Source organism: Hermetia illucens, chromosome 4 (assembly GCF_905115235.1).
Source record: "Hermetia illucens chromosome 4, iHerIll2.2.curated.20191125, whole genome shotgun sequence".
Classification (NCBI taxonomy): Eukaryota; Metazoa; Arthropoda; class Insecta; order Diptera; family Stratiomyidae; genus Hermetia; species Hermetia illucens.
In genome coordinates, this window is record NC_051852.1 from 156,188,522 (window position 1) to 156,215,941 (window position 27,420).

The 27,420-nt window shown below is 43.3% G+C and overlaps 1 protein-coding gene across 1 annotated transcript in view; it reads left to right on the plus strand.

Moving 5' to 3' along the window:
- Positions 1-26,185, plus strand: part of LOC119654131 (ATP-dependent translocase ABCB1-like) — a 39,457-nt gene extending 13,272 nt beyond the window's left edge. Inside the window, exons 4-21 of the mRNA XM_038059293.1 lie at positions 215-379; positions 434-534; positions 733-904; positions 991-1,311; positions 1,440-1,664; positions 1,757-2,086; positions 7,317-7,487; positions 7,545-7,725; positions 7,781-7,872; positions 7,925-8,080; positions 8,152-8,256; positions 8,320-8,481; positions 8,566-8,769; positions 12,848-12,949; positions 13,013-13,152; positions 25,006-25,570; positions 25,731-25,877; positions 25,976-26,185. Of these exons, the coding sequence (XP_037915221.1) occupies positions 215-379; positions 434-534; positions 733-904; positions 991-1,311; positions 1,440-1,664; positions 1,757-2,086; positions 7,317-7,487; positions 7,545-7,725; positions 7,781-7,872; positions 7,925-8,080; positions 8,152-8,256; positions 8,320-8,481; positions 8,566-8,769; positions 12,848-12,949; positions 13,013-13,152; positions 25,006-25,570; positions 25,731-25,877; positions 25,976-26,185 (3,549 nt within the window). The remainder of the gene's footprint in view (positions 1-214; positions 380-433; positions 535-732; positions 905-990; positions 1,312-1,439; positions 1,665-1,756; positions 2,087-7,316; positions 7,488-7,544; positions 7,726-7,780; positions 7,873-7,924; positions 8,081-8,151; positions 8,257-8,319; positions 8,482-8,565; positions 8,770-12,847; positions 12,950-13,012; positions 13,153-25,005; positions 25,571-25,730; positions 25,878-25,975) is intronic.
- The last annotated feature ends 1,235 nt before the right edge of the window (positions 26,186-27,420 follow it).

The following is a 27,420-nucleotide window of genomic DNA, read 5'->3' on the forward strand; positions in this document are numbered from 1 at the left end:
GCATCTTTTTAAGTAATGAGGTTAAGATAGGAATAAAGGAGAGTCGAAAACGGTTTCTGGAGGAACTAGTATAGTTTCGCCACCTTTTTCGAACTTTATAACTGACAACAATTGATTAAGATTTTCTAATGAATTTAATTTAAATTATTTAAACCAAAACGATGGTTTGTAGATAGTTTTGAATTCCTAAGTTTTTACACAATTAATCTTTCAGGCTATGATACATTATGGCAGCTTAAATGAAACAACTCAACAGAATAAAGACCATTTTATGGAAAAAGTTATTCGATTTCTCATACGTGACGGGCTGGTTGTCGTATCTTATCTGATTTTCAAATATGTTGCGATCGTGGCTTTCAATTACGCAGCTTGCAACCAGGTGATTCTGGCGAGTATCTATAAAAACTCATCTAAATTTAGCGTATCTAATTAGGTACTGCGGATGCGTCGACTCTTCTTCCGTGCTATGATGAATTGGGACATGGAATGGTACGACCTTCATGAAAGTGGCGAATTGGCGAGTCGAATCAATGAGTAAGTTTACGGTATGCAGATGGTGGTATATTGTGGCACTTGCTTGCTTTTCAATCCTTCCCTACTCTTTAGCAGAAGAGGAAGGATCTCCTCACACTGAGCAATACTGTAGATGTTGAATGAGCCACATTATTCGCTGAAAACGATCAAGTGGGAGCAGATAGTTCAAAACCGTTTTTTCCGCTTTTCTAATTGCAGAGATCTGGCGAGGATCGAAGATGGGATCGGTGAAAAAGTACCAATGTATCTGCACTACATCGTCGCCTTTGTTTCTTCGCTAATTCTATGTTTCTTCTACGGTTGGGAGCTTACTTTGGTGTGTCTAGCGCCTGTGCCGATATCATTATTAATTCTTTTCTTTCTAACTTCAGTAAGCTTACCCTCTCACTTACCAAGGGTTTCAATTTCATTGCTCATATTTCATGTATAAGTTCCCTGTTTCGTCCTTCATTACAGAGGACCGCCAGGCAGACAAAAGCTGCGTTCAACGCCTATGCGCAAGCTGGAGCAGTTGCGGAAGAGGTTTTCAGTGCAATTAGGACAGTCCATGCTTTCGATGGTAAAGAGAAGGAAATTGAACGCTATAATGAGAAAATAGCCAACGCCGCGAAGGCCAGTCAAACTCGGGAGCTATACTCTGCTCTTTTAAGTGGACTGCAGTGGACGCTCTTCTGCCTCCTGAATGCCCTGGGAACCTGGTACGGGATGCAACTGCTTGTGAAGCAAATGCACTGGGACCCATCTGACATTGTATACACCCCAAAAACCATGTTTATTGTAAGTTTTCCCTTTCAGATACTATGGGGTTTTGTCGGTTAGGAAAGTGTATTTGAAACAACAACACCCCATCGAGGAGATTCCAATTTGCCTTAAATCGGTTTCCCAGAATTTTCTAATCCTTTCAGATTTTCTACACAATTTGCGTCTCAGTATCACATATAGCCCTTTCCTCAATATTCATCGAAAGTTTTGCCTCAGCCCAGGCTGCAGGTGCAAAAGTTTTACACTTAATTAAGCAAGCTTCGAAAATTGATCCCTTGGGCAATCATGGTCTTAGGCCAGCCACCTGTATGGGCAACATATCCTTCCAGAACATTCACTTCCAATATCCAAGCCGACCCGACGTAAAGGTAAATATTCCTTCAATCTCACCGCATACAGCCTGGATTCTACACTAGACTCTCGTGTAATTAATCATCTCTCAAGCGCCATTTCCTTACAGATCCTGAATGGTTTTAGCTTATCCATACGGAGAGGTGAGTCCGTTGCAATTGTGGGCCACTCGGGATGTGGTAAGTCAACTTGCATACAATTACTCCAACGTTTGTATGATCCAAGCGAAGGTGAAATTTTATTGGATGGAATCGAGATTAAATCGCTAAATGTAAATTGGTTACGAGAAAAAATTGGTGTCGTGGGACAGGAGCCGGTTTTATTTGGAACGAGCATTTACGAGAATATCCGATATGGGCGAGAAAATGCTGGAAAGAAGGATATTGAAGAAGCTGCAAGGGTTGCAAATGCTCATGACTTCATTGTGAAGCTACCCCAGGTAAGATTTACTGCTAGATTACGTGATAGGGTTCATTATGTAACCAATTCATTTGCCGTACTGACATACAGTCGAACCGTCATTTGTAAAACAGGAAATCGGGAGAGGTTTGTCTTTTGAGAATAAGGAACTATTTTAAGGACATGAAAGATGATTCGCACAGTGCACAAGGGTTTACGAGACTGATCAAATTTGTCCAAATGTATCCAACCTGAAATTTAATACGAACTTTCGCCCTAATATATTTGGTTAGTCATTTTGTCCAAATGAGCACGTGTAGGCGGGATGGACACACTATGGTCCATTCAGAAGATATCGGCCACCATATGTTGTTTTTATATCCGAGGATATGCGTTTGTATTTTCATCGAAGGGGCACAGCTCAATTATCCACGTTCGGGTCTACAGGCAACTCAAACCTCCCAAACGCAACAGAATTTCGGGCTCAACATAACTTTTTTCTACGGGCGAGGAAAAGCGCGAGTCATTGCCTATCCAGGAGAATATATAAAATTTTAACACAAAAGGTGAGGTCAGTTGGGTTCCAACTAACCTACACCGTATGAGAAATCAGATCGATCACTTCATGATCAGTAGTAGATTCACCAGTTGCCTCTAGATGTGCATAACAAGAGAGGAGCTAACATCGGCCTCGAAAGGGATCACCTTCTAATGGCTGCTAACGTTCGCTTTCGAGTTTCGTCCGCCACTTCCCGCAGGGTTGGGGAGCTGCCACACCTCAAGTTCAACATCGACCGCTAGTATGTTCTAGTTGTCGGCCGACAGTGGGAGAGCTGCTATTTGGATGGTAGAGATACTGAGAAACGCTCCTGAGAATGTCAATGGACATTGGGCTGACATAAACAAATCTCCTTTCTCAGGTACTACACAGGTCGTCAACCATGTCTCGGGGCGTCATAAGATCTGGTTGACTGCGAGATCGAGAAAGCAGATCGATGAATGATAGGGGTTGAAAGCTCTGTTGACCGCTGCAGGTGACGTTGGATTTGACGCACTATAACTCCAATACCGAGTGAAATTCCGACAAGTTCAGCATAATGTATTCCGTGACGAGAGAGAATTTCTTTCTTTCGATGGTCCTGTGAAGAACGTCAGCGCTTGACTTCTCATCCACGATGGCGACCAACTGAAGAGGCGAAAAAACACTTCATCACTGTTCTTAACTGTGTCACATCCAGTGAAGTTCCTCCTCTTGTGAATGAAATGGCAAGTCACCTTAACATGCGGATACAGACTGTTCCTCCAAGCAGAAGAGAAATCATTACGGCCATCAGTGCACTCAAACGTAGCACAGCTTAACGGTCTCTCCGCGCAGTTATTTATCACTACACTACAGATCTACTGTTCCCCTCGGTCGCAAATCTTGAGAATTCGAAACCTTTCCCAGAAGGTGAAAGGCCGGTTTCCGCTTCATTGACCATATCAACACTCTACGGATCGTTAAAGAACAATGCGTGGAGTTTAGATCTTCGCTTCACCTGCTCTGCATCAATTTTGAGAAACTTTTCGTTATCATGTTCAGGGAGTGTACCTGGAGTGCTCTTCGAAGAAGGGGCATTCCCAAGAAACTAATAGGTATTATCAGAGCGACATATAATGACGCCAAATATCACATGTCGTTCCGAGGTCAAATTTCAGAGGACTTTGAGGTCCAAAGTGAAGTCTGCCAGGGTTGCATTCTGCAACTAATATTATTTCTTCTTGTTACTGGTGACGTTCTTCATGCTGCCTTGTCCGATGGTCAATGATAATCTTTTCCCAAACACTTCAACTACGCTGATGACGTCTGTTTGCTCCCCCACCGTAAGATGGACCTTGGCCAATTGGCTCTGGAATTGGAAGGATAGACAAGTAGAGTTAAGGATAGTTGTTGTTGTTTGGTTTTATTTGTTCCCTGAGACCCGGCAGGCTAGCAGTCCAAATATGACCAAATACGACCCACCCACGAAGTACATCAACAGGACTGATGGCAGGCACTTAGCCTATATTCCCAGAATTACACTATCGTTTATGGCCAGACAAAGGCCAAACACAGATTTACTAAGTTAGATTCCTTTTTGATTAGCTGATACACTGACAAACACATGAGTGTCACAACCTGCCCGAGCAGACTGTACAAGTGTTCCAAATTTGTCAATATTAGTCGCTAATATTTTGGGATTATGAGCGGCCAAGTATTTGGCTCACTAGGTAGTGCGGTCGCAAAGTTTGATTGAGTAATTTACAAGACTGGAGAAAGTTTGTAATGATAGCAACCTCCTCTTCATCCATCCTGAGAGCTACCTTGATGGCCTAAGGGATAGCAAAAAAGCTCCGCCACCCAAACCGAGCTGACATTCAAGGAAAAGTGTGAGATCTAGGTGAACCAACCGCCGCACAGGCCAAACCGTCGCGCCTGAAGTCAGCATTCGGCGCCAGGACCAAAAAAACCTCTAGATTTAAGGCCATCTGCCAACCAACCACCGCCGCCACGTGGGCCCTGTTAGAGGTTACTCCCAAATCATAAGACAAGATGACCTGAACCTTATTTGAAATCATGGGAACTACAGTGTCAAACGGGCTCCGGAAGGACTTATAGATCGAGGACAAACCATTGTCAGCATCCGGGTTTTGTACCACCAAATTGTAGGTTTTATAACTCGTTTCCTTTAACTTGAAAAGTTCTTTGGCTGCCGAGAGAGGCCTCCTGAAACGGAGTGGCGGCTCCTTAGCCAACGTAAAAATCTCGTGCAAGGGGTTGATTCTGGTCAGCGCCAGGTAAATATAGAGTTAAACTTATTTTCAAAGTATCTGGGCGGATTCATAGTGGATGTAGCTGCATACTCTAAGGTAGACCTTACCACCGATGTATAGAGATTGACGGCCTTCTGGGGTGTGAAGCCCAAGAGAAGTGAGTTGCAAATTTAATCGGCCTTTAAGGTTTTGAGGATAATAGAGTTCAAATGATCTCTGATCGAACAAGTCCTCGTTATCTCACTGCTTAAGAAGATGATGGACTTGACGTGAGCAAGCGTGTGGTTATTCACTTTAATGAGCCGTGCTGTGACCATGCTTTGCTTAAAAGATATAGATTGGGATTTGGTTTTATTTACTGATAGGCCCAATCTACGGGATTCATCAACAAAGAGATTAACCTGTCTTTGCAGACATTTAGAGCTCCAATTGTCACCGGTTGTTAAACTAAGGAAACCGTCTGGAAAATTGGAAAATTTTAATATTATCAGAACATTTACTATGCAGGGATGCTGTATAGAAGCTGAAAAACATTGGACTTAAAACGCATCCCGAATTGCCAACTTGAACGCTGTGCAGCCCTAGTTGAAGGCGTCGATTGACGGAAACGTGATATTGAGTCACACAGAATCGCAAGATCCACCCTCTCATAGGCATTCTTCATATCCAGCACCACAGCAAGAACCTGCTGACCCCTCCCTTTAGCTATCCGGATGTGCAACAAAACGTCATCAATGCATGCACACGTCAATTTGCCTGCAGAATAGGCGTAACATTTGGCCGGCAGGACTTTGTATTCATCAATAAAATTATCGATACGAACCTTGATCATCGAATCTAATACTTTGGCAAACACATTAATGATGTCGATGGGGCGGTAACTCGTCAAAAATTCAAGGTCCGTAAAAGGTTTAGGGATGGGTACTACCCAAATAATGAGACAATCCTCCAGTGGGATCAAATTGCATCAGATGAGGTTAGACCCCTGTAGCAAAGCCTCGAGGGTTTCAGGCGCCAACCACCGTACATATTGATAAGTAATGTTATCAGCACCAGGGGCAGAGGCACGCCTGTGCTTGAGCAAAACGGTAGTAAGCTCATCTGAAGAGAAGGGCAGAGGCACTGTGGGATATCTGAGGAAATAAGGAATAGAAGTAGGGAGCTGTACTGTCCAGGTAGAAAATCGAACTATTCATAGGATCCCAAACTGGGGGTCTAAAACGCCTATACGCGATTTGCTTCGTTTGAAAACAAAAGTTAAGCTCTGGGGCCCACCACATCTTAGTTTGGCCAGTGTGATTAGTGCATCGGCAATAGGTTCCTTGGAGTAGAGAGTCTTAGAGTCTTGTGGCGCAAAGTTTCAGACCTGCGCTTTTAACCTAATCGAATCAGTCTTGAATTTAGGAGAGACATTGAGCGCGTGCATGGAGGTGCAGATAGGAGTGTGGTGAATATTAGATTCTTTGTCCGTAATGAGATTCCACTGCCGACACTGACTGGTAAAATCAGCAAGAGCAATGTTAAGAACCGAGTTGGTTTCATAGACGGTGGGGTGTAAAAAGTGGGCATACCATCATTAAGGAAGATAAATGACGAATTGAGGACCGCAGCCTCTAGACTCTCCCCCAAACTGATGGATCTGGCATTCAGTTCCCCTGTGATGTGGATGTTGTTATATTTTTCACAAAAAAATGAGGAGCCTCCCAACAGCCATGTTGAAATCCCTTTTGGAGATGCTAGGAGGGAGATAAACTGAAATAATCACAAAATTGAAGGAGAGGTCCAGAAATATAGCAGGCTTAGCGGAAGCGAATGGGTTTACGGAAAACCAAAATGACAAAATGTGCAGTATTTTCACCAACGCTGCAGCGATAAATTAAGTGATCACTTTCTAAGTGGGCCTGATTTAGTGTCTTCACTATTTCAGCAAGTTTACTCGGCAGATAAACACCAAGAAAAGCAAGGTTCTCAACGAATTTAATGCCCATTTAAACCTTTCGAAGAAGATTATCTGCATGCGAAGGTTTCATCTGGGGCCGAGCCTAAATTGTGATATATGGTTCTGCCTAAGCCTTGAAGCAGATACTCTTTGGTTAGCTAGTATTTTCTCATTGTTTGGCGTTTTGGGAGCTATTTGTCAACTTTTCTTACTTCTTCTTCTTAAGAGAAGATACTTCTAGCATGTCAGTATCACCCCGCGAGAACACTTTTTTCGGACCCTTCCTGATATCCTCTCTGCAAACATTGAAAGGTGAGAAACCATGGCCAGACGATGAGCTGGAATTGTCGGAAACCAACGGAAGGATCCTTTTCCTTCAGGTCTAGTGCAACTCAAGAGTTGGACTTTCTTCGGAAAAACATCCATCTCAACAAATCTTCAGACCTCTTCGCAGAGCCTTGGTACAAGAATACAAACGCAAATATAACTGCATTATCCGTTATTAAAGATTAACTAACGCCTGATGAATTTTTTATAGGGTTACAATACGCAAGTTGGAGAACGTGGTGCTCAGCTCTCAGGAGGTCAAAAGCAACGAATCGCTATAGCCAGAGCTCTCGTACGAAACCCTGATATTTTACTACTGGATGAAGCAACTTCTGCGTTGGACATTAAAAATGAAGCTAAAGTTCAAGTAGCCTTAGAAAGGGTAAGATACATAGATTTACCATTACTGTGTTTGAAATACTTTGAAATATTTTCGCAGGCTAGCAAAGGAAGGACCACAATAATTGTAGCCCATCGCCTGTCAACCATTCGAAACGCCGATAAAATCGTTGTTTTGGACAAAGGACAGGTCGTTGAGATGGGGTCACATAATGAGCTGATGATGAAGCATAGTGTTTACTATAACATGGTGACAAATCAATTGAACAAGGAGATGAATTGTTGGTATAAGTCGATATTTTAAGTATATATTGATTCTTACTTCTTTACTTTCAGACAACAGCCCCGAATCGCCTCTCATCATAACAGAGCTTGATGAAGCCGATGATGAATCCTCTGTTCATGTTGATGAGACACCCGAAAAGGAGGTACTTAGAGTCCCAAAAGTATTCCTCTGTTACTTACAAATCTTTTCCCCAGCCACCGAGTGACATACTCATGAAGCCGGCTACTACCCTCCAAATTTTAAAGATTCATCCAACTGATTGGCCCTTGTTGGTATTCGGAAGCATAGGAGGATTCCTTGGGGGAGCTACAATTCCATTATTCGCGGTTGCCTTTGGCGGCTTCCTAGGAGTGAGTTGTTACATACAGTTTCAAAAATCTATAGATTTACTAAACATTTTCCTATCTAACCCTTCCTTAAGGCGTTGGTTAGCCGAAATGAAGAAGAACTTTTGAAAGTCGGAGAAAAATATGGGATTTTTTGGTTGGCACTTGGACTCTTTGTTGGCGTATTCTTCATCCTTCAGGTATTTTTTTGCAGTAGATCTAGTCCTACATTAACATGTGGATATAATCTTTTTGCTCCCCAGAATTTTTCATTAGGACTAGCTGGAGAGTCATTAACTAAATATTTGCGGAGTCTATGTTTCAAAACAATGCTAAACCAGGAGATCGGTTGGTTCGACGATAAAAGAAATGGAACTGGAGTGCTTTGTGCTAGGTTATCTGGAGAAACTGCAGACGTTCACCAGGTAACAAGTCTTCGAAAGGACGACAATCAAAACACGGACGATTATGAAGGATAATTGCTTAGGATGTAACTTTCTATTCACCAGGCGATGGGGTCCCGAATCGGCAACAGTTTTATGTCTCTTGGACTTATAACCATAGCCTTTCTAGTATCTTTAATGTATAAATGGCAAATGATGTTAATAGCAGGAGTATTTATGCCACTGATCTACGCAACAATATGGGGAGAAAAGAAAGTAAGACACCGTGAAACTGTAATGAAGGCCAGCGCTTTGAGATCATCAACAAAGGTAAGTTTTACTTTTTGTTCTTCCACTGTATACTTCTCTATAACTATCATCAAATGAAGACTGTGCTCAATAAACCACCACTCCATGGACCCCATCTCATAATAAGGAAAGAAGAGAGTATAAAAGCAAAACCAGCACAGTTTGCAATGGCTCAAATGGCAAAGTAACCTCTGTAGGTAGCCAAGCAACATTGATTGACCAACAACGAACCCGCTGCAAACCGATGTAATGTGACTAGGAGTTACCTACGGATGGGCTGGAGCATGGTAATTCCGCTATCAGCTAACTAACGCTGGGGTCCTGCTGGGACTTTCTCAGTACGTGTGTTGGTATGATCAGCGTTGAAGGGGAAGGGAGAAGTTCCAGATTATCTCATTAGCAACTAGATCATGCTGAGAATAGCGCTCGCCTAACTTGCCTGTTATCTTCTGGGACGAGCACATTAGCTGGAAAAGATTTATTGGAGCAATATTTCGTTCAGATATATACCGCACTCCAGAAGACCCGCGCTCGTGGCTGTGCTACTCAAAACGAGCAGACGCAAGGCTATGAGTTCGCGGAGGATTTTCGGGCAATCAGCCCCTTTTTTTCCTATTGGAGACCCTATAACGCGTACTGAACATCCACTTAAGGTCGATCATGTGAGGTCGCCATGTCTGAATCTCAGCACACCTCGAAGGCAAATCCATAGAAACCGCTCTTCAGAAGGTAATATGTATGGTCGAGTGGTCAATACATCCTAGAAGCTGCTTTCCTGGATATAAAGCGAGCATTCTACAGTCTAGCATCAAGGAAGCTTCCGCCAAAATAAGATAATTAGTACCATGCTAAGAGCCAGGATAATCGAATCTGATCAGGAAGCTAATCACTTGACCAGAACTGTGTGTAGAGAGGCGCCTCGGGGCTTTGACAGTGATGGATGAAATTCTGTAGATATTGGGCAGTAGCGGGGAACAGTTGATGGAGTATGCCAACGACTTAGTGATACCTCTGTTAAGTCAAGGAGGACGTGACCCTTCTACAGCAAAACCTAATGACGAGAGCTTTTATGCCAGACGCACTCAAACGTCAAAGTTTCAAAGATGAAGAAGCTAACCCCAGGTACCCCCTTCGCCCTGGGAACTTCAAAGAGAACTCTAGTTGTGGGACGGCGAGCTAGTTCTGAAGATCTAAGCCGGGTAGATTCTGGTCCCCATGTCCTTCCTATGACGGCATCAAAATGCTGCACTACATCATTTATTGGGCTCTTCGGTGTGGTCACTTTTACTTGCCTATCCTTGCGACCTCTACAGAGCTACTGATTGCTGCTTCTTGTGTTGAAACACCGTGAACTAGAAAAAATTGACCCTAGCTAAAATAGGACTAGACCAGTGTAGAGAAGTCTAAGTTCAGCTTAGCGAAATGCTAGTCTGTCAAATCCTAACTTTATTAATTTATCTTTGCTCTTGCCGGTCATACCCGCCCCTTTAGCTTTATTTATCTTCCAAATCCTACTTTACCTTACCCTTCCGACCTTTTCCTTTTTTCTCCCGTCGGTTTATTTCTTTCACTATACGGGCCATAGCTGCTTACAATAATGTATGTGCTGAGTTTTCATTTAAGGAGGCACCATTCTAACTACTTTTTCATAGGCATCCATCATCGGCGTATAATAATTGTAGAAATTATATTGCTCAGTCTTGTATCCGTTCGGATATGTTTGTTTGGGTCCTTGCAAGAGGCAACTCAATTTTCGCTAATCTATCGCTGCTATAATCATTATGGAAAAGAACTATATCCCTCATTGATTAATCAATTGTGTAACAACCATTACTCATTTTATCGCCATTACTTCGCTATTTATTTCGACCTAGTTCGCAAGGACAACTCAGACGAATTTTGGGTCATCTTCTGCACTGTGAACACTCGAAAACGGAGTGTTTATTACTAAGTCAAATTTCGCTTTTCTTCCTTTATTCGAGAGATGCCATCGTTGCCTGATGCTTGCTTCTAATAACTTCGCTTTAATCATGACAGTTAGTTTAGTTCCATGAAGGCTCCAAAAATAGGGCCCATTGTACTCTCCCTTGAAACCGCATAATCAATCAATCAAAATCCTTTATTAAAGCACACCCTACTGAGTATCTTCGTATGAGATGCGAGGAGGCCCGGCATTTTAATACAGAGCGCCGAACCGTCTTCTCCTCTTCTTTATATTGCCTACTTACAGTCGAAACTATTACCCCAATTTTTTCCATGTGGTAGTTTAAGAAGTGATGCCCCGTTAAAAGCCCTACCTGGCCATTCTCCTCTATAATGCAAATTTTTCCACTTAGCTGCGTGAACTCTTACTAGTTTACTCTTCAATGCACTCTTGAGAGTGGATGGCCGGCTACCAAATGCTGGCTTTGGGAGACAGGCGCTTGACGAGTCAGTCTGTCAGCTCCCTCATTACCAGCGATATTCGAGTCTATTGGCAACCACATCAGAACTCTTTTGTTCACAAGCCAAATTTCCGCAACAACTGGTGGCAACGCGAAGCCCACATTGAGCCAGTTGAACACCACTCAATTTTTCATCTCCGTTCAATACTATAATACTCCGTTGGCTACCTTGCTGTTTTCTCATGTTCTCTTTCTTCCTAGCTACTTCGCAAATTCTTCCCATTCTCCCTCTAATTGTTTTGCCCTTTTTTATTGCCGTTCTGTACTAGCCGGATTAATTGGATTACAAGTAGTCATCATCATCAACGGAGCAACACCTGGTATTCGGTCCAGGCCTGCCTTAATAAGGAACTCCAGACATTTCGGTTTTGCGCCGAGATCCTCCAATTCGATATCCCTAAAAACTGTTTGGCATTCTGGCCTACGCCATCGTTCCATCTCAGGTAGGTCTGCCTCGTCTTCTTTTTCTACCATAGATATTGCACATATAGTCTTTCCGGGCTGGATTACCCTCATCATCACCGTCGTGGTATCGCTTATAGATTTCGTCGTTATATAGGCTACGGAATCGTCCATCCTCATGTAGGGGGGCAAACATTTTTAAGAGGATTCTTTTCTCGAATGCGACCAATACTTCGCAACTTGGGTCTCCGAGGAGTAGATGAGCACTGGCAAGATCATTGTCTTGTACAGTAAGAGCTCTGATCTTGTGGTGAGACGTTTCGAACGGAACAGTTTTTGTAAACTGGAATAGGCTCCGTTGGTTGCCAACAGCCGTGTGCGGATTTCATCATCGTAGCTGTTATCGGCTGTGATTTTCGACCCAAGATAAGAGAAATAATCAACGGTCTCAAAGTTGTAGTCTGCTATCTTTATTCTTCTCGTTTGATCAGTGCGATTTGGTATTGTTGGTTGATTGGTTTTTGGCGCTGACGCTGCCACCGTCGCCTTCTCGATCTGGATGTTTCTACGTATCGGATTGTTCTTCCCATCAGCGTCGGTCAGTAGCTGGTTAGACCTAAAGAGGATCGTGCGTCTCTTATTTATCTCAGCATCTCAGATCAATTTTTCCAGAGCCAAGAGAGGTTAAAGAAGGCGCATGATATGGCATCCCCTTGTCTTGGATGGTTATTTTTGACGAATGGTCCAGAGAGTGATCCTGCTGCTTTTATCTGGTCTCGGATATTAGTCAGGCTCAGATTAAAAGTAGTAGTTAACTTTGATTCATCCCAACTGATGATCCAGATAGTTGCTTATTCGAAGCCTCATCGATAGACCAAAAGATCCCGACCTTCGCTAGTTCTCCTTTATAATTTTGCTTTAGCCCTTATGAATTTCAGCGCCTGTAATTTCCTTTTGTGCTATTTCATACAGTCTCTTTTTGCCCCTCCATTTTTATTTGAATGAGACTTCAGTTTCATTATCATCATACTTAATGCTGTGCTAAGGTTATAGCAGCCAAACAAGCACAAAGACGAACACAAGCTTGCATGACGACTGCTATTCAAACCTGGGGCAACGAGATCGAGAACCAACCCAAACATACCCCACTTAAGTGATTATGCCACACAAATTTAGATGCATCTTATCCGTTGCATTGTAAAACAAGTCTTGCCTACTAGTTGCCATTCATTTTTACTTCTTTTATTTTCCAGCTTGTTGTGGAAGTAATAGGGAACATTCGCACAGTCGTAGCTCTAGGCCGACAAAAGTTGTTCTGCAATAAATACATGGATCTGCTCATCCCCGCTGCCAAAGTAAGTATATTTTCGTGAAAAATAGTTCCTTCAGGTACAATCCCATATTCTTTCAAACTTCAGAGACAAGAGTTCAACATTCATATTCGTGGAATCTGCTATGCCCTCACGACTTCACTGACAACCATGATTTTTCTTCCAATGATCTTTTATGGTTGCCATCTGATTTTGAAAGGGGAGCTTTATTTTGGGGATGCAATCAAGTGAGTATAGTGAGTTAACATATTTTTTAATTTGCCTCAATAGAAGACTGCAGATTGATAGTGAAAAGAAAAAGGAAGAATCCTACCGTATCTGATCCTATTCAAATTGAAAATCAAAGCACTACGAGGTTCCGATCAGATCAAACCTACATTTTGTAGGCTCATGTCGAACATTAACTATTAATTTAGTAGAACCTTCCAGATACACTGCTTGTTGGTATTTTCGGCTGCTTTCTCAAAAAGAGCAGGTAAAGCGGTAATCGAAACTTCGCTCATTGTTCTACAATGATAAGTAGACCATCAGCGTTTTCAATACGGTGTCAGCGAAAACCAGCTTGTTCTTCCTCAGTGGGAAAGCAAGTAAACAACTATTGTGGTGAAGATGAGTGGGCTTCTTAGGTATCTTGACAATTACTTTTTTTCACTCCCTAGGAAAAATTTCAGATTCAAAATTGTATTGTCAGGGAAAATAGCATCTCGTACAGAAGCTGCAAAAAACAGTTCCGTGGGGTTACCGTCAAAAAGGATATTTTCAGAGTCCACAAAGTCACTTTTATCACTCCCATCCAGAAACTGGTTCATAGTTCGTACAGGCAGGTATTAAAGATACTGTTAGGATCAAGCCGGCAACGGTGTGTCGCTTGCTTCAGACAGGTTTCCCGTTGTGCGACCGTACAGTTCCGCAAGAGGAAGATGTGTGTTATCCAGAATCCGACCTAGAGTTCCTTTAATTTCAATTTTTTTGCTGCTGATCAAAATACCCTTTTCGCCACATGAAGTCCAACGGTTTTTTCCAGAAAGCTTAACCTAGGTGATCGGACCAATTTTACCGACTACAAATAAGCATAATGTCTGTTTGGGCCCAGATCGGCTGGACCACAGTCAGAACGCCATCGTGAGTATCACTACCGAGCTATTTTATACTGTGTACAGGCTAAGCATTGACGCCAACGGAACCTATGGGAAGAGTTCTACCCACGATATCAACATAACCACCATGAAATCCCTATAAGGGAGTCAATCGAAAATAATCGAGTGGTAAGCACACATTTCACCTTCAGAGGACAGCGATGTATCGGAACGTATCACTGCCAGCACGCACTGACATACGTCAAAGATACCGTTTACGGCATGAATACCGACGTCAATAAAATTAAATAGACAGAGTTTTCTGAATATGACGCACACAGAAAAAGTAAAGTTCCACTAGAAAAAACTGTTCCAAGCAACCGTGTTTAGTCAGGATCAAACCCCGTCTTGTCCAAAGTCACGAACAGAGACGTATGTGATGAACTCATATGTGACCTAAACTTTCACTCGCGTCCAATAACCTTTACCACCTAGTAATCCTAATCCCTCCACAGGAGGAGTCTTCACAACATGACTAACGAACACTAACCTCCAGATCGGGTAGAGAATGACACGATCCTAGTAGATTAAGAGTTAAGAGCGGATTCCTACTCTGTACCATCACGCCCCATTCACACAAGAAAGGGGACTCACATGGAAGAGATAATTCTACACATATGAATCTAACAGTCCCTCTACTAAGACCCTGCTTATTGCCAATCACTCGACCCAACTTGCTTGATCGGGCATAGGTGCCAAAATCTGCGTTACTTGATGGTAGTCCCTAAGTATTTAGTCCTTTTTATATATTTCACGTCTCCGTTATTTAATTTAATTTTTGTTGCACATAGTAAAATGCCTTACAAGAGCATTTCAGCAGTAGGAGAAGGAGGTCTTCAGCATTCCACCGTGTCCTCCGTCCCGTCTACCGTCTACCAGTATAAGACCTCGTCGAAAGCATATACCAGTCAACACAAGTTCTGTACTCCATCCCTTGCATATTTGCATAACGATATGAGTGAGCATTTGCTCTGCAAACAATTTCTTTAGTATAGCCAGTTGAATGTCCTTCACTGCACCAGCATAGCTAACAGCGGATCTCCAGGCTTCTCGCTTCATCCCTGACCAGCCCGAGATCTCTTCCCTCTTCGGTTTGGATTTAGGTTTCTTTTGAGTATTCTCCTTTTGTGGGCTGATCTCCGCTTCTTCCCTATTTATTTGGTTTCGCTGTTGAAGACTTAGGGCTATCTCGAGCCTTCTTAAGGATCTTTTTTGGTTCTAAGCCTTCCTTCAGATAGCAGAGATACCATTTAGTACCTGCGCAATTGGGGCCTGTCTCCTTTCTGACGTCTGATATCCTGATCTACGACAGTTCTGCCTTCTGATCAAGGACCTTCACTGCTTGACTTCCCAACTTTTCCCTTCTTGAATGTGGCCTGATTGTCAGCATTGTGGAGATGTACCTTCGTCTGATGGATCGATTCATGCGCGGTATGAATTCCCGCATGTTTGTTGTTTTTCTTTTCTCTTGTTAACTGTTCCTTCATCTAACTCCTACGAGTATACGAGTATGGGAGTTAGGAAGTCTGCATCTCATAGAGATAACCAGGTATTAGTGAGGCTCCGTTCGAATACTGTCAGATAAACGGGATTTGCAGAATTCCTGATGAAACTTAGCAAAAAAGCAACACAAATATTAAAGAAATTTGAGAGAATAGAGGGAAAGAAGCGATATTCAACGGAAAGAGGCGTAGGGCTACACAGTCGCAATAGGACAAGCAAGGATTGAATGGATTCTCCTCCGATGAAATTCTTAAGTCATTCTCTCATTCTCATTGAGGAGCTCAAAGGTTAATATTTGATCTTCAATGCAGATTTCTTTAGTAAATATAACGTAATACTGGGGAACCATGGAGCGTAAGTTTATGCGGTAATGGAGGGTACTTTGAGGCCTAGAAATCCTATATTTTTCCGCCGGGCAGTTTTTGGGAACGAGGCATTCAAGACGAGATTAATATCATTAATCACTTATGAACACTCACCGCCGATCACCATTCCTTTACATTACGAATTGAGGTAAGCCGACTAGCTATCCATGTAAATCTCAATCCAGCTTCTAACATGGCCACCGGGAGAATCTTTAAGACTGCAAAAGAGATTACCGAAAATAAGGCCCAAACCACAGTTAGATACTAGACAGCTACCATACTCCCCCTTGCCCCTCAAGGGGGGAAATCAGTCCGAGTACGCACGATTTCAAATTGTTTTGCCTTTGAGCATGAGCGAGATGTAACGAAAATCCGATCAGCTGTGTTTGACATACCGCCCGGACTTACCAATGTATTGGTTAGATCAGCAAGTTTTTGCTTATGTATAAGTGAATACGTGAAACAACTTTTTGCTATATGGGTGAACACGCCGTAGTATCAGAATAGCAAAAGCTCACCGATCTCTCTCTTACCAATACGATTTGACGAGATTATGCCTTTTCCTTTTTTAGCGTCTCTGATGTGTACAGATAAGCTTCTGCAAGAAGACAGAGGACAGAGGACAAAGGACAGAGGACAGAGGACAAAGGACAGAGGACAGAGGACAGAGGACAGAGGACAGAGGGCAGAGGACAGAGGACAGAGGAGAGAGGACAGAGGACAGAGGACAGAGGGCAGCGGACGGAGAACAGAGGACAGAGGACAGTGGACAAAGGGCAGAGGGCAGAGGACAGAGGACAGAGGACAGAGGACAGAGGACCGAGGACCGACGACAGAGGCCAGAGGACAGTAGACAAAGGACAGAGGACAGTAGACAGAGGACAGAGGACAGTGCAAGCACATTCGCAAGTGAGGTCATTTTAGTGTGGGTACTGTCTATAGTAGATCTACTGTGGCCCAAACCTTAGACCCGAATAAAGCTTTCTTAGTGGCTGTCAATATTCACGGTGTGCTTAAAAGAGGGGCCTTTCCCTGCAAAGTGGAAGAAACAAAAGCTTTGATTCCGAAGTCAAATAAGCCACTGGACGATCCCCCGTCTTGTAGGCCCATGTGCTTATTAAACGGAATCGCTAACTATTCGAACGAGCCATTTAGAATAGGACTATGCCGATTGCAAAAAAAGAGGGAGGTCTCTTCGATAGCTGGTTCGGATTCCGAAACACGGATAAACGAAAACTATCAATCCTCATATACTCAAATGATTTTCTGCCAAAGAAATACCTCTTCAATGGTAAGGAGGTGAAATTCAGATATATATAGATACGAAGGGCGTAAACAAGTAGCAACAAAGTCGTTGACCAACATTTAAGCGTCAGCAGTAGGTCATGCTACCTGTCCAATAGAAATTAAATAAATTCATCTACTGCGACTGGAGCTTAATACCCTTCAGAACCTTGCCAAAAATCGGAAAAAGAGATGCGCCTCTGTACGAAGGGGGATTATTGCCTCTCGTGTCAATTCAGAAAATTAAACACCCTGGTCACTTTCCAGAATGTTGGGAAATAGCTCGCCCTCCGAGTGGAGGACAAAATACGTCATTAACTATGTGTATTTGTTTGAAATAGAGTGGTCCTCAGTCCGACATATACTTGGCGGCATTAATTTTTAGGAAGGCCTTAGTGCATCCTTATAATGAGCGAAAAACTCTTCCTGGTTATGGATGATGTTGACTCTGAACATATCAATAGGGATGAATAAGACTCGGGACCACTCTATCCTCAGAAAAACAGTTATTGTCTAGTTTTTGGTCAATATAATTCATACCCTTGCCGGGTTTTTGAATGAGTATATTCGGAGCTAAAAATATCCGTAGCCGCTTTCGGTTACGCTGTCCTATAGGCAGAGATGAGACAATGTCTGATGACATTCTTCTGAGTGTCGGCCGGCCATAAAAGACAATGAACGGCGTCTTGCGGTAATGGCGACGAAGATGCTACGTTGGACTAGTGGCGTCACACGTTTAGATCACATCTGAAATAAGGATATCCGCGATCGTTATGGGGTTGCACCGATCGTGGAAAAGTTGCGAGAGAGGCGTCTTCGATGGTATGGTCACGCAATTCGTGCAAACGAGAATTCACTTGCAAAGATTGGTCTGAACATCGAAGTCGATGGTAAACGACCAAAAGGCGGACCTAAGCAACGGTGGCTTGATACGCTGGATGGGGATTTGAAAGCCTCGAGATTGCACCCAGATCAGGCATTCGATAGAGCCAAATGGCGAAGCCGATCACGACGAACCGACCCCGCTTGTGAACGGGACAAAGACTGAAGAAAAACAAGAAGAAGAAGAAGACTATTAGTAAAAAGAAAACTTTTTTAAAGCACAATCATTCCAACTCTAGAAATTATCGTTATTCCGGCAATGCCTTTTGCTCTGTATTCATCTTTATACCAGCAGTACAATCTACTAGGCTCTTGCACGTGGATCATCACTAGGCTAAACCGCAAATTGCTTCCTGCAGTTAGTGCCTACGGCGCGGTCAGCAGAAAGGTGTATAAAGCAATTCGCATAATGACAGAAACTGGTAAACTGACAACGGCCAGTCTGTCCATAGCGCTGTTGCTTAAATCTTCCAGAAAACGGAAGAGAAAGACATGGTAGAATCAAACTTCAGCCACAAAGGGAAGGGGAATACAGGCTAAATCTTGCCTGCCAGAACCTTCTATTCCACCTCCACCAGGAATAGCGGAAGAAAGAAACGCTGACAACACGAACGCAGCTAGTATAATACCGCTATGTGAAAACGAACACCTAGAACTTGGGAAGACTTCTAGGTGACGGCAGGGCAAAAACTGCGTAAGAAGGCGAAATTTCTTTCGAATAAAGACATGGCCGTTGTTAATTACCAGGTACACCAATGTCCAGGGAAAATGGACACAACGGAGCGGACCTTTCGGTAGGAAGGTAGGCATGTCTCCTGATTGTTATAAGTAACCATACTGGGACAATTCAGTGCCCAGCAACTAATTGCGATCGTCTAACAATCTCAGGTAAATGGCAAAAGGAAAAAGGGTATTACCTCTCTATACTTATTCTCTGGTTCTATGTGACATCCACAAACGCAAGAAGTAAGGGATCTGGTAATGTATGCGGAGACAAGTAATCTGTACTGTCAGAATGCCCACCATTATTTCTGCAAGTCGTATGTTTGTTTGGTTCTGACAGAAAAAGTTTGGTATGTTTAGCAGCATTAAGGCTCAGCCAACTGTAATTATGGGAAGCTTGTTCCCAAGTTTGAAGACAGGCTTAGCCAATGTTGCTGATATTCCAATTGCTGGTTCCAGTCCCGGCATGAGGGGGATTGAACTTTCTTTTGCTAAAGCATCCGAGATTTCATTCCCTCCTACGCCACAGCGACCAGGTACCCAAAGTAGTTCCACAGTATTGAAAAGGCGCACAGTCAAACACCCCTTCAATATCCGCGATCACTCGCATGGCGTACTCACCCTTTAGAATTGCATCCTCTAACTTTGAAATCAAGGATTGAAGAACAGACTTACAGGACTCTCCACGCTGATAAACATCCTCATTTTACCCATGAATGTGGCGCTCAATCATTCTCTCCATGCCTTTCAGCAAGAATGAAATCAAGCTAATATATCTGAAAGCTTCATCTTTCCCAAGCTTCGGTATTAAGAATACCTTATCGTGCTGCCAAGAGGTAGGCTTATAGCGCTGCCAAGAGGTAGGCATATAGCGCAAAACAAGGCATACTAGAAAAATATTTCCTAGCAATCGTTCTAGCTGATCCATACCTTCCTTTAGTATTGCTGGGTGGACACCATCCATGCCAGGTGTTTTGGAGTGTTCAAAGGGTAGTATGGCACCTCCCACCTTTGGAAACAACCGTCTTCGCAATGTTCTAATTTATCTTGCAACATTTGCGTATTGAAGGGATTGCAAGAACCGTCAACTCTCCCCCTTCCACTTCTCTCACCCGTTCTCCCAGATGGTGTACTTCTTGTTACTGATTCCAAACTGGAGCTCCTGAAAGTACCATCGGATTTTCTAAGAGAGTCCAACTTGGCCGACTCATCCCTTTTAAGGACCCCGTACAGACTTGAAGTCTTTCTTTCGCCTCCGAGTTCCTCACAGTGCGCTCTAAAGGAGTTTCCTTTCGAACACTTAACGAGCCTCTTATATTCACGCTATGAGTTCCGGGAGTTTAACCAGTCTTTGTTGTTATTGCTTTTACAAGCACGCTTCAGAAGTCGCCTGATTGATTTCCTGACTTTTCGCACTTACCCAGTTCCACCAAGAAACTGTTTTACCGCTTTGGCCTCGGGATATAGGAAGAGCCTCTTCATGGCATTCTAAAAGTTTGAAATTCAGAGTTTCCAATTTATCTTCAAGCGCCAAAAGATTCCTTAGTCGTCACGTAGGGGGGCAGCCTACTTTTGCAGTCATGAGACCAGTTGAAGTGATGAAATCAAATAGCTTCTCTCCTCTTGGATTACATTTGGTAAAACCCCAACGATTTTGTTGAGCATTCCTACCGCAACCTATTAAGAGTTCGAAACTACTTGATTCTGCATACGCTACAAGATCTCTTAGTTCTTGCGTCAATGGAGGTTACATAGGGTAAATAAGCGGAAGCAACTATGATGCTTTTCCTCTCACCGTTCATCTGATATTGTACGATGGCAGTAACTAAGTCCTGCGAACAGAACTGTCTTAGTATGGTTGCCTCTAATCATCTAGATATCAGGACACAAGCTCTTATAGATATTTCATCGTAGAAGATTCTAGTCCCCTTTACTGATCCATCGAACCCATGGCTCTTGCACCAGAAAAATATAGGGGCAGTTCCCCAGTCTCGATCGGAGGAGGCTTTGACATGCTGCAGGTTAATTTGATCAATCTTTATGTTTGTCAACATAAACTTTGTCTAATATGTAATGGAAAATGCCCCCATATCGTAACGCCAGAGATTCGATCCCCTCGTGTTTGATTTCTCTCTCATGAAAAGTCTTATATCATCCCGTACAGCATTCGTCTGCCTTTCACTTAACACCTTGACTGGTTTGCGGGGTCCGGTTTGCAAAGATTCGACCACTTGAACTGGCATCAAGTCAGTTCCGTTCAGGTCTCTGACTTTTTTTCCATCTGTTCCTTAAAAAGTGTAGGAGAAGTTACTAGCGGATAGAATTCACTCTGTAGTCCCTTCATCTGTGCGAACCCCCATACGGGGGTAGCACCACTGCATGCACTAGCCTCCGCGCGCAGCTCCATTGTGGGAGATCCCACCGAAGATTCTGCAATTTGCTCTATATTGTGTGAGTCGAAGACCATCATTGTACTTCGCTCCAAAAATGGAGATTGCACTCTACAGTTTCCTGATATAATTGAATTTCAATCTATCTAGGAAAAAGTGAAGAGCCATATGGTGACTTCTCCTGAACACATTCAGTTTGTTTAGTTCCAGTTCAAATACCAAGCTGAAACCCTCCACGTTTGTAGATTTGTCCTTCCAGGCATTCATGAACTTTAACCTCCAGTGTTCGAAGTCCATGCCCGAGTTCTGTTTACCCAGTGTGCGGACGATGGCCCCTGCGTTCCTTCTGTCCTGCGCAGCTCAGTGTTCACAGTAGTGAACTTGAGCCGACCGTCGGAACTCAAAGCCGGGATCACTTGCTGAAGCCACTTTAAGGCAACCTCATCAGTACAGGAGAAGCCCATTGCGAACACCTTGATTGTTAAATCTTGGCTTTGTTCCTGGCTCCAGAATTTTTTTCCACAAGCATTCCTGGAGGATGGTAAATTGTTCCTCTTACATTTTACCATTCTTGGAGGAAACCCCCACGACAGCAGTCGGAACTGAAGCTGCAGCTTGCGCATACGTCTTCTTCTTTCCCGCCTTCGTGTCCGCATTCCTATGAGAGGGACCAATTTCATTGAAATATCTCTCGCTGATTTGGTCACCTCCCGGCACACCGGAACTAATCCCCGCGGGACGTATGAGTGTTGGCCCTGATGCGGAGCACAATAAAGTGTGATGTGTTAGTCTTACACTTGCACGGACTACCGCTGACAGAAGCGTCGGGTGCCTCCAGTGTGAGTCTCACCAAGATTACCAGATTATCATTACCTTCCGTCGAAAATTCCACACATTCCTAAGCACCGCAACCACTAACAGAAATTCTCCGAAAACATTAAAGAATCTGAGACATTACTCTATACGGGGACGCCAAGTACAATGGATCCATAATGTCTGAGTGTTCAAAGTCACTCATATGGCTACAATATAAAAAAGATATCTCCCCTTCCTACCACAAATTCAATTTACATCAAAGAGTGGACTGAAATACGAAGTAGACTTGTATAGGTTTGCACCTGATCCTCCCAGTACCTCTGAATGTCCGTAATATGCATTCTTCCATTGCCCAAGGTTCCAAGGAGAAAGATAAGTCCATGAAACTTTATTAGGGAGATGCCTAAATCAGTGGGGGTGGTAACCTTTTTAAATTAGGATAATCTAAGAGGAACTATATTCGGAGGCATGGGCGAGAAGGGCTTAGATCCCTAGGTCACCAGGATTTAGGAATAAATCTGATCCCCTAAGCAATACTAAACGATGATTCCTTAGGAAAAGGATGGCAAATAGAAGCTTATCAAAAAAGAACGAAAAAGCCGGCTGACGGTTTCGTCCAGGGCAGAGGCAGCTCATCAGACGCTGCCTCACCTCTGCCCTGGGAGCAGCCTGACCGAAAGTAAGCACAGATGGAAATTGCTCCACTTAAATATAATTGCAAACGCGTAATGGGTACGAATTATATTCAAGTGAACTCCGTCATAAGTCTAGACCTAAACCAGGCCTAAGTAAATTTTTGTTGAGGATCCTGGGAATCCTGAGTCCGCACCAACTTAGTGACGGACCGGACCACTTGGGAAGCAACTTACTTCCTCTTTTGTAGTCCGCGGACTCCTCTTTGGGTCGCTTGTGATACTGTTGCCACAGCGGGGTTCGGCGTGTTCTTATTATTCTTTTCCTCCATCTGTGATCTATTATAGAGGACTCTAATAGCCCTCGCCATATTCTTTATGGCTTGGTGCACGTTGTGCTTGTCCTTGATAAACTCGGACAGCTCAACTATTTTTGCCCCAAGCTGGGTGAAGGGTAATTCCTCCGGATCGGGACTCTGCTCCCTATAAGTCCCGGCAGGGTTACTCCTTTTACATGGTCCTTCACTTTTAGCCTGTACTTTATCCTTCATCGTCTTTGGCATTGGTGGAGATCTCAAAGTTGATGAGCTTCTTTTGAATGGATCTCTTCCTTGTTCCTGGAGCACCTCCTGCTGTCGAGCATTTTGAACATGTGCGGTGGGTATTGTCAGGTTTTTTGTTGTCCAAAAAGCTGCTTTTAGTTCATCTTTGTTTGGTCTTGTTATTGGTGTTCACGGTAAAGTCGTACTTCGCTTGAATACCTCTTTCTCCAGATCCAAATCACTTGTAGCATTATATGCCAAGGTGGCCAAGTTGTCCACCACCGAGGCACTGCGGTCGAGGGATATCGACGACCGGGAGCCCGCTTGCTCACTCCCAAAAACCGCCGGTACTGGGGTTCCGAGCCCCTGCACCGTAAGTTTCCTCCTTCTCTCGTCTTCCAGGGTTGTTTTATGTCCTGGGTATCCTTCCCATAGCCATTTTGGTCCGCGCACCAGAGATGAGCAAACACTAGCCCATGCACAGTCAGAAAAGAAAAGTGCATGAACACATATTTACACATTAATAGGTATGCCCCAATCCGCCAGCTGGGGTCACGCCTGATGGGAGATCTGGCCACTCCTCACAGGCTGTCTGTCTGTCCGTCATACGCATTTTTCTCGGAGACGGTTATAGCGACTGCCACCAAATTTGGTAGAAAGGTGGGAACTGTGAACGCTCACGCATATAGTGAGTTACATCCTTTTACGACGAATTTAAGGGAGAATCCCCATACATGCAAAAGGGGGGTGTAAATTTTTTTTTCATCAAATATAGTCATGTGGGGTATCAAATTATCAAATTAAAGGTCTCGATTAGTACTTTTCGAAGCCGGTCTTAGTTTTAACATTTGTTGAAAAGGTGGGGAGCCGGGGGGTTGAAAGTGGTCATTTTTTAACGAACCCATTCTCAGAAACTACCAAACCGAAAAATCTGAAAAAAATCAGGACGCTGCCACTATATGGTGCCTAGGCTCCGAAATACCCTCCATACCGATACCTATTCGAATAAAGTGAATAATAGTACATTACTATAATTTTTAGTAATTGACAGGAAAACCGCCCCCCCCCCCCTACTAAGTTCTCCCTAGAATCATAAAATTTTGCAGCAATATAGGCTACAGTATAGAGCATGATTCTGCAAATTTGGTGAAAATCGCACTATTACTAACAAAGTTATACTATGTCAAAACTGTCACCCCTCTGCAAATTCAAAATTATGAATATCAATATCACTTGAAAGTGGATATTTTCACATAATATATGCATATTTTACGTGCTACATGCTAATGGGACAAATGCACACTCAAATCTCTTTATAAAAGAAATACACAAAACCTTTCATACCTGAAGCGTCTAGCTTCCGGTTTCCCGACTTGTTTTTGAGTTAAACCCAAGTTTTCAAAAAAGAACGAAAAAGCTGACTGACGGTTTCGTCCAGGGCAGAGGTAACTCATCAGACGCTGCCTCACCTCTACCCTGGGAGCAGCGTGACCGAAAGTAACGACAGATGAAAGAGGAGTCCGTGAACTACCAAAGAGGAGGTAAGTTGCTTCCCAAGTGGTCCAGTCCGTCACTAAGTAGAAGCTTATATTTTAGGATTTTCCCTGGATATCCTTAAATGCGAAATGTTCCTTGGTAGTCACATGTTCCTATTATAATTCAGATTTTTGGTCACCAATAAACCGGTCGCTTCTTTTTCACCAAACTTACATAAAAGTATCAAACAATAAATTTCTCGTAAATATGAAATATGAATATGGAATATAAACAATATTGAATGAATCCTTTCAATTCATTTCTTTCTCAGAATTGCTCGATGTTGGAGCACGGTAACAGTCATGGTATCCAACCAAATGGCATACACGCCAAATGTTCAACGGGGGTTGTTGGCAGCAGCAAACATATTTGGTCTATTGAAACGAGAACCAAAAATCGTAGACACCGAAGAGTCCTATCGAAATACAAAACAAAAGTCAAAAGGGAACGTTAAATTCGAGGACGTAGATTTTAGCTATCCAACCAACCCCGAAGCAAAAATCTTGAATGACTTAAACCTAGACGTGAATCAAGGACAAAATATTGCTCTTGTAGGACCGTCAGGATGTGGCAAGTCGACATGCATTCAATTGCTCCAGCGATTTTACGATACCAACCGCGGGAAAGTATCAGTTGACGAAGAGGACGTGCGCTCCTTGACGCTACGAAATTTACGACTCGAAATGGGAATTGTATCGCAGGAGGCGTCCCTGTTCAATCGAACCATAGCAGACAATATTGCATACGGGGATAACACGAGAAAGGCTTCATTCCACGAAATCGTTGAAGCAGCGAAAAAAGCAAATATTCACAATTTCATAGTAACTTTGCCTGAGGTCAGCAACATATTAAATTGCTTTCTGTAAGGTTGCCATTATGGAATAAATGAAAACGGTGTAAGATTAGATTAATTCGATAAGCAACCCTACCGTAAACCGTCAAAACTTATTAAAAAAACGCTCCCCGGCCAACAAACTTATATTTTAATATCCGCAGGGGTACGAGACAAAAGTTGGAGACAAGGGTACGCAGCTTTCCGGTGGACAAAAACAACGGATAGCTATCGCCCGGGCGCTAATTCGAAATCCGAAAATCCTTTTATTAGATGAAGCCACCTCAGCTCTGGATATTGAAAGTGAAAAGGTATCTTAATTAAGTTGATAAGGCAACGAAAAATTATCAGATTATACTTTGTAATAATGCTTTCATTATTCCACGTTGTTGAACGAAAATTTCATTAGGTCGTACAAGCAGCCCTGGATCTCGCTAAGAAAGGTCGAACCTGTATAACAATAGCCCATCGACTGGCAACCATTATGGATGCTGACGTAATTTACGTTTTAAAAGATGGACGAATTGTCGAGAATGGATCACATAAAGAGCTCTTGGAAATGACAGGAATTTATTATGAACTCTACAAGTCGCAAAGGACTCATAACGCTTGGAAATAAATTATTTTTGAAAGTATATTCCGGATTTCGTTTTATTTCAAAATTCACTGAGCTCATTATCCGTTTATTCATATTAAAATATATTTTTCAATCTATTTTAAGTTGCCTCTCCTTCGAATGGAAATTCCCGGTACCGTCGGATTTCTTCTTGCTAAAGTTGATTTTTTCCTTTTCAAGACTCGACTCTAGATTTACACATTACTTCGGGTGAACCCTCCCATTCTCTCGGCTTTGGGAGCCTTCCAGTCAGGGAATCCCTTTCACCGACGGAAGGGGAAGGAAGGAAGGGAGCCGTTAGTTTAGGGAGCCCCTTACCATCCGGTCCCTCCGTCGGTCGAGTTCAATCTTTTCGGAATAAGAAGGGCCCGAACATTATGCGCAACACGACTCCAGCTGCCAGCGCTCTTTAGCATCTCTCTGGCAATGTTGTCTGGAGAGAGCTCCTCTGTGTCTGAGTAAAGCTCCTGACAAAAGGCGCCCACCTTTCACAAGAGAAAAAGGTGTGTTTACCGTCGTCCGCGTTGGGTCGGAAAATAATCTGTCCCTTGGTTCATTTTGCCACGAGAGTTGCCACTCGGTAAGGGTGCGTTGACGTTCTTCACAGACAACCATCTCTCTTAAGTTTTCACCCTTAAGGCGGTAGATAGCTTCACGCTCCTTGGCAAGGAGGGCAACCGCGATCACTATCACGGCCGGTTCTGAGACAGTGCGATAGAAACTCATCTTCCAGTCGAGCATTAAACCAAATTATTTAACCGCTGGTTTTGACTCTACAGTCAACTCGCCGATCGATATGGGACGCAGGGTCGGGATTTTCCTTCTGGTCAGGATGACTACTTCGGTTTTTTCTAACGCAAAGCTGAAACCATGAGCAGCCATCCATCCGTTTACCGGTCGCATCAATATGCCGAGTCTATTTTGCGCCTATTCAACAGTGCACCCGGCAATAAGTGTCGCGATGTCGTCTGCATAACCGACCAGCCGCGACTCTTCTGGCATTTCGAGTCTGAGCAGACTATCGTCAGAAGCATTCCAGAGCTCTGGCCCTAGAATGGATACCTGTGCTATTCCGGACTTGATTTACATCATCCTCTGCCCCTCTAGTGTCTCATAGAGCAGGGAGCGGTATCTCAGAAAATCCCTTAATATCCGCGAGAGCTAGCTTGGCACAAGGAATGAGTTTTCTAATGTGCCTTGCATATCTGTCCATCTTAGCGAATTGAAGGCATTCCGGA